Here is a 12867-nt window from a genome sequence, read left to right as displayed (position 1 = left end):
TGTTGATTTGTTATTAAATATTAATATTAATCAAAACAGTTAATGGTCAGTTGATGGTCAAGTGATATTATGTAATATACTTGAATGAATAGTGATTATTTATAATAATGGAAGGTCATTAATCATGATCACAGAGATTAAATCACAGTTAACATTTTAAAAGGTAAATTAAGGATTTAAATATTGATTTAATTGTCCAAATCAGCAAATGTTTATTCACAAAAAATGATAATCTAATTGTTGATGAAACTATGATATAATTAACGCCAAAAATTGATCACATCATCAACTACGTTTCCATGGTGTCCAAAGTATCGGACTGGAGCATAGGCACTTTCCAATGAGTAATATTGAGTCCAAAGATTATCCCAATCTTTCAATTTAAACAGGTAAGCCGTTAATCCAAAGGGTTTACCGGACATTGAGTAGCCACCTTTAGGTAATCCATAGAGCATCCTCTTTGAATAATGGATTACATTTGGTTCATCATTTAAATAAGCTGGATGATAGGAATAGTAACCAGCATAAAAGTCTTGACCATTAGAACACTGAATTAAACTATTAACAATCAAAAGGAAAAGAGTGACCACTAACCAGAATCGGGAATTAACATGGTTTCCATGATAAGAATTTTCTGATTGATGATTAATCCTAAACATTGAATTCACATCACAAGAAGTAAACAAAATCATCATCATAACAATCAAAGAAAGAAAAAAACTTGAACGAAAAATCAATTAATCAAATAAGAAAGAGAGGAAATTTATTCAACAATCAATATCAAGATGATGACCAGTTAATTAACATGATTGTTTCAATTATTTAAATGGTGAAATATTCAACAATTAGTTTTGATTGTTGACACAATAGAAATTCATGGAAAAGTTAAGTAAGTGAAAAGAAAGAGAAAAAATTTGTTTATGAAAAAAGTTTTTTTTCATCTTCTTTTCATCGAATAACTTTCGATACGATAGATTAGAACAAAATTTTCACGAATGATGATGATGACGATAAAAAAGAATAAAAAAAACCCGTTCAGTGGGTTGAACCTCATCTTCCATCATCATCATCATCATCATTTTATCTTTCTTTCCACCTCCTCCTCTCAATTTCTCATCATCATCATCTCGTGTTTTCCTTCCTGATTAAAAGATTAACCGTTAATCAGATTAATCTTAACTGAGAAGACATAATAATAATAATAATATTCTAAATTCAGGTCAAAGGTCGTCTAAAGAGGTTCACTTTCTGTTTCTTTTACAATCCTCATCATCATCTACTCACTAACAAGTTACTTCTCGTATATAAGTTACATTTGATTCTCGCTCATTCTAAAATAAGTTAACCTTTATTATCACTTGTTGTTATTATGGTCAAGCAACTAATTCGGTTCATTCATTATAATTATATCATGTTGTTGTTTATGATGAGATCATGTTGTGTCCAGTGCTTTGATTACTTTAAACATGGATGATGATGAAAACTTTTTTTTCTGCTCACTTTTTGATTACTATTTTTACCTTTAAAATTAACTTTTTTTTTTCATCTTTCTCTCAATGAATTAAATAGCTTCATCATTATGAAGATTATTATTATCATCATAATATCAGGTAACTTTAATTGTTTAACGTTTATTATCATTACTTTGTTATTATTAACTCTTAACTGACCATTATGGATAAAACTGACCATTAAGACTTTGTTTAATCTGGTTAATTATTAAACTTGATGAAATCTTTTTCACATTCAAGTCTTAATTGTTGGATGGACCTTTTTTTTCAACACCAACAACAACTAACCAACAATTAACTATTAATTGATATTATAACTATTATATATATATTGTATTAATATCATTTGCAAGAAGATGATCCAGACAATTAAATTTAATTGTTTGAATTTGAATTTTGGAGCTTTTTTTTATGTTTCTTTAAGTATAATTAACATGATCCCATTGCCAATTAAATTTGGGAATTGATTTGTTTTTGATTTGTATTAGTTTTAATTGATTTGGACAATTGAATTGTTTTTTTCTGCTTACTGATTGGAATCATTTGAATTGATTGTCAGTTCATTGATTAAGTCCTCGATTACAATGATCACAATTAAGAATATATAAATAAAACAATCAATCAAATCATTTTTATTCATACTAAATTGTCATCTTTGATGATCACAATTAACATTAATGAAGGGGGAAAAAAGTTCTCATATCATTTAACAATCTAATAGACTTTAAATAAATAGTTTCGATGTTGATGAAATTAATTAAGATTGATCGTCAATTGACTTACTGTTTTTACTAGATAGTTGACACTGATTGTTGATTAGTTGACAATCTGCTGATTGTTAACAATTAACTGTGAATCAAATTAAAAAGAGAAACTTTAAAGTTAACCTTAACCTGTCAACAGATTATAAGTTATATCAATGAGTTGACTAAATTGTTGCGATTTATAAATAAACATAGTTAGCTAATCATCATGATTGATATGATATTAACAACCTTAATTTATAATCATCACAATTAGCATCAATTGTTAATAATAATGAAAAAAATTAAAAATCAATTCACCAAAGGGACTTTCTCTATCTCTCTCTCTCTCTCTTGATCAAAACTGATTGTAATCAATATAATGATCCATATAATTAGTTACTATTAATGAGAATCATTTTATCAACAAACAACAATCAACAATAAAACTTGATCAGTTTGAACAATTGTAAAGTTTACAATTGTTAATCATCATCTTCTTCAAATCATTAACAGTAGTTAATTGTGACCTGAAAACGACTCTGAAACGGATCAAATTTAATCGAGATTATTATAATCGATGATGCTTTCTTTAACTCAGATTAAACAGTAGAAAAGAAATTGAGAATTCATTCAGAATTGATGATTAAATTAGATTGTTATTGTTACAATTACAAATCAATTGAACAGAATCAAAAGTAATTTTAGTTTGGCCTTTCATCTAAACTGGACAATGGATAACAATGGTCAACTTCACTGGACCGGAATCAGGTGAAAATAATCAAAATAATGATAATGTTAATCATGATTGTTTTCAAATTGTTTGGTTGGTTAGGAAAAAAAAAACAAATTCGATAAAAAAAAAGTTCTAATAACTTTTTCTCTTCATTTCTCATCTTCATCGACACTTTAATAGCCTTGGTGTGTTTACACTTGAACACAACAATCAAGGAATAGAATAATCATTTAACTATTACAATTGAGTTTTCTGATAATTTGATTGTTTGTTTATTGTTTCGATTTGTTTCTCATTCAATCATTGATTAACTTGATTGTTTTTTTTTCTCTCACTATCATGCTGACAATTATCATCGTAATCAAGTTCAAGGTTAATCCCTTTTCTAATCCATGTTGATTTATCTCTTGATAATATTCATTGACCTTTCGATTTTGTTAGAACTTTTTTTTCTCATATTGTTCTAATCAATTCTTATTATCCATATTCGAGTAATATTAACTGATTAACTAATTCTCATTGATTAAATCGCTTTTCAGTTTAATTGTTGTTGTTGTTGTTGTCATGATGAATGATTATCAATTGTTAAGGGTTATTATTAATGCTACTGATTATCAGGTAATCATTTTGTTTGATTGTTCAATTTTCCCTCTATGTTGATGATAATATTAATTGTAACATAAGTTGGTTTATTTTCACCAATCAATCATTATAAAGTAAATAGGTAATCAATCAATCAATCAACGAAGAGTAAAAATTAACTCATTCATTTAAAGTGATTAACCTTTAATTCAATTCAGTTTAAACAGAAAATTATACAACTATTCATTTTAAAATTGACCTTAAATTTTAAGATTAATTAACTGGTCAACTTAACAATGACCAAGGGTCAAGAGTGGATAGTGAAAGTGACCAATATTCAATTTTGTAACAGTATATTAAGAGTAACAATTAACAAATTGACATAAATGATCAAATAAGCGTTGAGATTTAATTTCTTGGACCTGAAAGTAAAAAATAATAAATAAAGGATCAGTAATATTAATCACGGAGCAATTAAGTTTAACCTGATTTCCTTAAAATTTGTCAAATTAACATGCAAGGGTCAATAAGTATTGTGAACAATTAACTAAACAATTAGCCAATTGTCAGGCTAATATAAATATCAAATTTTAATCATTAATTGATCACAGTTTTCAAATTGATTAACAAGTGACAAGTACAAACAACGATGGAAAAAGTTTACCAGGTAAGTTAAATTGTGATCGTAGTTAAAATTGTAAACCTAATTGTACATCTTAATTGTTGATAATTTACTAATAGATTCTCCTGTTCCTTGTGATTATTATGGTTTTAATCCAGTTATCAACTCAGTATATTTATCACTCGTTTTATCCTTATTATTTTCCGGACTTTGGTGGTTACGGATTCGGTTATGGAATCAGAGCTTTTAATGGACGACGAAGATAATTAATTAATTAATCTAATCATCATGATCATCCCCATATCAACATCATCAAAGTGTAACTGTTTTCATCACTATGATTAAGGTAATTAAACTTGTTCTTATATTAATCAATCAATTCTGTTAATCATCTCGATTGTAAAATGATATCAATTTGTAAGTAATATTTATTTTGATTGATGAATTAAACTTTTCCAAATCAACAATTATTTAATTGTGAAAAGTATTCATGTTTAAATTGTTACTTTTGTAACTATTATACAATTGTATTTATCAGGATTAATATTAAAGATAATTTAGTTAATCTAATTAGTTACAATTTTTCATTTTGTTTTTAGTTTCGTATTTATGATTAACTTTGATTGTTAAATTGTTTTCTATTAATGGTGAAAGTTGATTTTAAACAGAACGAGATTTTGAATCGACTGGATCGACCTGATTTTTTGTTTTGTTTCGGTGATTATCTTGATTGTTATCAAATGTTTGATTGTGTTGATAGAATCGGCTGATTAGTGTTGATTGTTTGCCAGTGCAAAGTTGTCAATTAAAATTGATTGAGGATATAATATACTATTAGAATCAAAAGAGTTTTCTAAATGATGATAATTTGTTAGAAAATCGGCCATTTAAATTGTATCTTTTTATACTGTTGGTGTTAATTGTTTGAGTGTTGATGATGATGATAGTTAAGCAATCGTGCTTTTTATTGTTAATAGTTCAACAATATACATTTCTTATTGGTAAATTGTTATTGTATCACTAATAAACTTTCAATGATTAAGAGAAAGTTTTATATAATATTTGGCTTTTATGTTAACAGTCAGGGTATTATTATTTAAGTTGATTCGGTTTGATGTTCACAATTAATTGTCAACAATCAATTGAATCTTGCATCTAATTTGAGTTTCCATTGTTATCCTTTGGTTGATCACAATTTCCATTTATTCCATATGATCCATATTTCCTATTAGATTTGAAAAATCCACTTGAAAGTTGTTGATAGTTTGATGAGTAGATTAAACTTGGTGCAAAGAGGAAAAAAGGATTCATCTAATTGTTGTTGTTTTCTCTGTTCAATTGAATTTATTTAATGATCCATATCGTCCGAAACCCTCCGGCCTCGGTGGTGTTCCTGAGGGTGGTAATGTTTGAACTCTCCAGATAATTGATGATCCTCTCTTGATATTACCCATAGAACTAAGGTGAGACCAACATTCAGTCCAACTGAGAAATTCTGGTTCAAGGTTGGCTGCTTCAAGAGATTTACAGCCGTTGATGGACATAACAGTCGAAACCAAATTAAATGGATACAAAATGGCTGGAACCATGAAATTGACTATTGTAGTGAGAACTGAACTGTACTCGGGTACATTTAGATACGGTTTAATGAGGAGGATGATGATACTTTTGGTTATCACAAGGCAAGAAAGATCACCGATCAGTTTGGGAACAAAACCTGCATAAAGACCTGCGATTCCTTCATTTTTGATTATATCTTTTAACGCAGATAATGGATAATCGTAAACTACTTCCTTTCCAACGAATGAAGCAAAATTACGAACCAATAAAACATGAAATGGATAAGAAGCTATTAATCCACCGGTGATACAAAGTCCATCTCGAACAACAACTCAGTCAATTCATCGACATTACTTTTAAAATCTATTGGAACATTTGATCGACGTCCATCTTTTTGAAGTTTAATTGTTAAATTGGGAGCTGGTTGATATTCGGTTGTGGTAACGTCTCCACTTTCCTCTGTTAGATCAGGTGTGGTTATCTAGAGGAAAAGGAAGAATAAGATAAGATATATACAATTAATCTTTGCGGTTTTATATCAACAGAGATAGAGAGGAAAATATTACCTGTAAGTAAGGGCAAACTCTACCAATATTGTTTTCTATATAATTGTAAGTGTATCGATAACTAAAATAATCAACAACACTATAAGGTAAACCTCTGAATAAACCAGTTACTCCTTCATGTCTAAAAACATAACCAAGATAGGAAAGTGCACCAGGTAGACCGATTTTGGGTTGACCAAAGATACTTCGGGTGGGAAAAGAGGGTAAAGGTTCATATCCAACTTGAATAAGAGTCTTGGCCAAATCAAATGGATGCTTGACCACACAAATTACAAGTTTAGCCACATCAGATTGTGATTCAAATGACAGTTCATGTTCATTTTGATTCTCAGCCATTTTTGTTTTTATTTATTCGTCCAATAAAATACCAACAGTAAAACAATAAGTTACCAATTTACCTGTAACAGTATAGATAAAGAGAGAGAGAGAAAGACAACAAAATATAAGGTCAAGTTTAGAATCTAGAAGTTGTTAATGAAGACAAGAATTTAATTTAATTTGATTTGATTTAATTCCATTAAAAAAAAGCAGGAAAAAAATAGAAAGTAAAAATTTTCATTTTGTAAAAGTAAACAAATCAACAAACATGAAAATGAAAACTTGGAAGGTTAATTAGGAAACTGAAAGTCAACTTACCGGAAAGAAAAAGTAAATAGTGTAAAACAACTATAAAAAGAGAAATTAACAGTAATTAACTAAACCAAAATCACAATTAATTAAACACAAGAAGCAACAAAAACCTAAACAAACAAGAAAATGTTTCAATTCATTTGAATGGAAAAGCAAAAACCTTTGTCGATATATCGATAATTTTTTCCATAATATTTTCGATATGAAGCTTTAAATCGTGTTGATTAGAGTTAATTAACTACTTGATTAGTTAATTTGATCCAATTTTTAAGAGAAAATTAATTGATTTGATTTGGTGAATTTGTTTGTGAAAAGAAAACAGTTTTTTAATTAGAAGAACAATTAATCGAAGGTTTGATTTTCTTCCGTCAGATGGAGTAACCGAAATTCTACTAGAATTTTCCAATTTTCTCACCGCATGTTCCTCACGTTGAATTAATTGCTCTTTAATCTTTGAGTTTAATTTGATTCTTTCAAGTTTTGTTTGTCTTTGTGTTCTATTTTTCTTTGTTTTGTCTTAATCAATTTGTCTAATTAACTAATCATCAAGATGTATAGTTTGTTGTTGCGTCGATCTCCCCGTGCTTTTGGAAGGTTAGTTTATCGTAATTACTCAAAGGAGATTAAATTTGGTTCCGATGCAAAGGTTCAAATGTTGGCTGGTGTTGATATACTTGCCGATGCCGTTGCTGTTACTATGGGACCTGCTGGACGAAATGTTGTAATTGAACAATCATGGGGATCACCAAAGATCACCAAGGATGGTGTGACTGTGGCCAAAGCTATTGAATTGAAGGACAGGTACCAGAATATTGGTTCCAAGCTTGTCCAGGATGTTGCTCATGCTACAAATGAAGCTGCCGGTGATGGTACTACAACAGCCACTGTCCTTGCCCGAGCTATTGCCAAAGAGGGTTTTGATAAGATATCGAAAGGAGCCAATCCCAATGAGATTAGAAAAGGTGTCATCATGGCTGTGGAAAAGGTTGTCGACAATTTGAAATCAAAGTCCAAAACTGTAACAACACCCGAGGAAATTGCTCAAGTTGCCACAATCTCAGCCAATGGAGATTCAACTATTGGTCAATTGATCTCGGAAGCCATGAAGAAGGTCGGTAAAGATGGAGTGATCACCGTTAAAGATGGTAAAACCTTGACTGATGAATTGGAGGTGATTGAAGGATTGAAGTTCGACCGAGGTTACATTTCTCCTTATTTCATAACCTCGCCCAAAGGAGCTAAAGTAGAATTTGAAAATTGTCTTGTGTTGATAAGCGAGAAGAAAATCTCTTCTGTCCAACCCTTGATTCCTGCTCTAGAAATGGCCAATGCTCAACGAAAACCTCTTTTAATTATTGCCGAAGATGTTGAAGGTGAAGCTTTGACCACTTTAGTATTGAATAGATTGAAGATCGGTCTTCAAGTTTGCGCTGTAAAAGCTCCTGGTTTCGGCGATAACAGGAAAAATACTCTTGCAGACATCGCCATTTCAACTGGAGCAACAGTTTTCGGTGATGATGCTAATCTGACCAAAATGGAGGACATTCAGTTATCTGATTTGGGTACAATTGGTGAAGTTACAATTACCAAAGATGATTCTCTTTTATTGAAGGTAAGTTTCAATACTCTTGTTCTTATTCTTATTCTTATTTTTATCTGATTTAATTTATCTAATCTCATCTAATCTGATCTCCTTCATCTTCTCATTACAGGGAAAAGGTAACAAATCTGAAATCGATGCAAGAATCGAGCAAATTAGATTCGAAATAGAAAATACAAGCTCCGAATATGAGAAGGAAAAATTATCCGAGAGATTGGCGAGATTGGCAAGTGGTGTTGGTGTTCTCAAGATCGGTGGTGCAAGTGAAGTCGAAGTCGGTGAAAAGAAAGACCGAGTAAACGATGCTCTAAATGCCACTCGAGCTGCAGTTGAAGAAGGTATTGTTCCTGGTGGTGGAACAGCTCTTCTTAAATCGATTAAAGTTCTAGACGATCTGAAGCCAATCAACGACGATCAAAAGACAGGTATTGAAATCGTTCGAAAAGCGTTGAAAATGCCATGTATGCAGATTGCTATGAACGCAGGAGTCGATGCTTCAGTTGTGGTACAAAAAGTGTTGGACTCAAGTGACCCTAACTTTGGATACGATGCTCATCTTGGTGAATTCACTGACATGATTTCCGCTGGTATTATTGATCCAACTAAAGTTGTTCGAACTGCTCTTTCCGATGCTTCCGCTGTCGCCTCCCTATTGACAACAGTAGAAACTGTTATCGTTGAAAGTCCCAAAGAAGACAAAGCCGACGCCATGGGAGGAATGGGAGGCATGGGCGGTATGGGTGGAATGGGTGGAATGGGAGGAATGGGTGGTTTCTAAACGAAAATCCCCTTCTCTTTCTCTCTCTCTCTAAGGCCAATTTAGAAAAACAAGTCATTTCTTTTTTCAATTGTATTTCTCTCGAAGCATTTTCGTTGATCTTGTAGTTATCCCGGTCTCTAGTTGCTTTTGTAATCAAAACCTTAGATGTAATTTTTCCAATCCTCATTTAATTAGATATAATATTTGTAAATTAAATTTTTTTTACATATTTTCAACAATTAAGAATATCGATTGATCATTTTCCAATCTCACCAAATCCAACAACAATCGAAACTTTCAAATCCAAGTAAAACATCACATTGATTACCATTCTAAAAGCGAAAAACAATCAAATCGAAAGAACTTTAGTTCTAAATGCTACAAAAGGTCATTTTGCCGAACATCGGAAGAAAATTATTAAGTTTCGTATGTGAAACTGAAACGAAGAAAAAAAAAGAAAATGGAAAAATATTATTCTATCCCCTAGATGGAGATATTGTTTCATTCAAGTAAAATTAGAAAATTGGATAAATCGAATCACCTTAATTGTGATTAGAATCTGATAACCCAAAGAAATTGGTGATTAATTGTGATAAGCAATTAAGTGATCATGATACATTTGGAAATGAAAACATTAACAATGTTTTTCTTTGTACAGAAAAATGTTTAATTACTTTTAATCTTATAAAAAAACTAATAACTTTGTAACTCGAATTACAATTAGCAACAAAAAAAAAGGATAATAAAGTAAATTGATTGTTAAGAATGGAATTACAATTAACTATCAATCATTAACACACATGATGAACTAAATGTAATCAATTGAAAACCAATAAAATAAACATTGAAACAAAATGAAAGATTATCTTAGCTAATATAATTGAAAGAAGAAAAAAAAAATTAATACCTAACAATTAATCGATACAATCAATGATTACGAAGAAAAGTAATCAAATTACCAATGTCTGATTGTGATTAAAGTTACAATGTATTAATAATTAAAATTTTTGAGAAACAAAAAGTGAGTTATAAATACGAAAGATTAATAATAATAATCAGATCGATTTGGATGAATGGTAAAAGTAACGGAAAAGAAAACGAATCAAAATAAAATCAGAAAACAATCAAAACTAATTGCTAGAGTAACAACGGTTTCTTTTACCTTTAACAAATGACAATTAGCCTCGAATGTTTGTCAAGATGAAAACTTATACGGTTACTTTTACCTGGAAATAGCCCGAGGGCATTTGGGTCATTCCGTTACACACACACCGGGCTTTTTATTTTTCAAACTTGCAGCAAATTAAAAGTCAACCAAAGGTAATAATAATAAGGGAACAAGAATCACCACCGCCACCAAAACCACCACCTCGACCTCCTCCCTCCCTTTGACCCTCGTGGTCAAGCTACAGTGACTTTCAACTGTTTCTTATTGTTTCCTCCAATCACAGATTTTTCATCTTCTCAGTGTCTTCTATGTGTTCTGATTTCATTTCCTCTCTCTCTCTCTCTCTCTCTTTAACTTATCTTCTCTTTCTTATCATCTCTCATCTCTCATCATCATCATCTTTGTCTTCTCACCAATTACTATCACCACTCTTTTCTCAGGTAACAACCTCATGCATCAATGATCTCAGTTCCGTTTTACAACATCCCTCCTTCTCCTCCTCCTCCTCCGCCTTCATCTTCATCTTCATCCTCATCTCTCTCTCCATCATCATCATCATCATCTTAATCTTTCATCTCAATAGTTTTTCCCAATGACTTTCTTGTCTTTTATTACTTTCATTGCAACAATTAAAATAAAAAATGAAAGAAATACAAATCACACACCCAACAAACATTTCCCTCTGTAACCTTAATAAACTAACATAGGATTTTTACCTTGATCACCTTGATCAAGAATCAAACAATTAATTGTTTTTAATTAGCAAACAAACAAACAAAAAAGCCAAGCCAACAATTATTTCCAGTTATTAAATTTTCATTGTTTATTGATTGTTGTTGTTTTAATTTCCAGTAGTTATCACATATAAGCAATTTACTATTTGATTTGATTGATCCCAAATTGATTTAGTTTTGAGCAAAAAAAGTAAAAGTAAACAACCAATGTCATGATTAATGATAATATTACAATTTACTAAATCACAATTAAGTGTAGACACAATCACAATGTAAAAGAGCAAAAAAAAAGACAAACATTTAATCATCATAATCATACAATCATGTTAACAAATGTTGATGATTTTTACCTTAAATAATTTAAGGTCACCTTAATTTTGATTGTTAACAGTAACAATTACAAACAATCATAATGATTGTACTTAATTTCATATATACACTGATAGTATTTGATTGTCCAAGTAAAGAAAACAACAACAAAAAATCAACAATTATCATAACGATTAAATGTTAATCATTACGATTTAAATTATCATTTTGGGTTTACAAGAGATATTAATTTTCCCATTAGAAAACAATATTGAATGATGAGATTACCTTGAATAGTTCATATCAATTTTGAATAGTTTCATAGTTTCTCAAACTTTCATCATCATGTTAATAATGATGATGATGATGATCATTATAATTAACATCATCATCATCATCATGTCATCAAATTATACTTTTAATCGGATCTTTCAATGTAAGAGATAGAGAGAGATGTCAACATAGAGAAGAAGAAAAAATTTCTCTTTCATTTCATTCCAAGGATTTAACTTGATTAACCAATAACGAAGTTGATGATTAGCTTAATCTTACAGTTTAATATCATCATCAGCATTCTGGTATAATCAAAATTCATGATAATTTGATGATTAGTTAACAAGGTAGATTGCTGTCAACAATTAAGTAGGAAATTAGTGAAAGCGATGATTATATTATTCCTGATATGAAATGAGAAAATTATATATTCAAAGTTTATCAGAAATGAGATCAAAACTTTATTATTAAAGATCAGATAATGAAAGTAAAAGTCATGATTAGTTATCAATGTTTCTGATAATCTTTTCAATCTGAACAACATTTCAACAAATTAATCCATATTCATGATAATCAATAATAATAATAATAATAAAGCTTGAAAAAGTTCAATGGATGAGTATAATAATAATAATAATAATGATAAATCCTTGGCAATGAAAATCAAGCAATCAAAGTAAAGAAAGCAAACTTAAATTGCAATCAATTACCAATAAATTGCAATACAATTTACATGATAATGTACAATATAACGCATACACAAAAGCCAATCAACTAATTCAATTGTGATTGGAAAGTTTTAATTTAAATCAAATCACAATGAGATATATCATTTACAATGAGCAATAAGGTGTAATAATCAATATAATATAAACCAATGGATAAAATTTTGCAAATTAAATCAAATATAAAAAAAACCTCTTCATTCAATTCATCACCTATTTATTGCCTATCATCATCATTTATTATTATCATCATTAATGTATATTAACATCTAGAGCCTGTAATAGTAATTTTATCAATTGCATGTTAAATTGTCTTTTCTTTACAGTAAACAATTAACTAAACAACAA

General features: G+C 29.8%; 2 protein-coding genes across 2 annotated transcripts; one reads left to right on the top strand and one right to left on the bottom strand.

The window, feature by feature from the left end:
• Window positions 1–5132: 5132 nt before the first annotated feature.
• LOC128390425 (mitochondrial carrier homolog 2-like) lies at window positions 5133–7172 on the bottom strand. The gene is given in 4 exon segments (XM_053350139.1): window positions 5133–6088; window positions 6091–6235; window positions 6321–6718; window positions 6957–7172. Coding segments are annotated over 3 exon segments (1041 nt in total). The 5' UTR covers window positions 6657–6718; window positions 6957–7172; the 3' UTR covers window positions 5133–5528.
• A 214-nt stretch (window positions 7173–7386) lies between these two features.
• Window positions 7387–9556, top strand: LOC128390424 (heat shock protein 60A-like). The gene is made up of 2 exons (XM_053350138.1): window positions 7387–8562; window positions 8663–9556. Exons 1-2 carry the CDS (start codon window positions 7501–7503, stop codon window positions 9326–9328), a joined length of 1728 nt encoding a protein of 575 aa, XP_053206113.1. The 5' UTR covers window positions 7387–7500; the 3' UTR covers window positions 9329–9556.
• Window positions 9557–12867: the final 3311 nt, after the last annotated feature.

The sequence above is a fragment of the Panonychus citri genome, unplaced genomic scaffold (genome assembly GCF_014898815.1).
Source record: "Panonychus citri isolate SS breed McGregor unplaced genomic scaffold, ASM1489881v1 Contig00120, whole genome shotgun sequence".
In the NCBI taxonomy this organism is placed as follows: domain Eukaryota; kingdom Metazoa; phylum Arthropoda; class Arachnida; order Trombidiformes; family Tetranychidae; genus Panonychus; species Panonychus citri.
The sequence above is the reverse complement of the archived record's forward strand: the minus strand, read 5'-3'. Positions and strand labels throughout refer to the sequence as shown.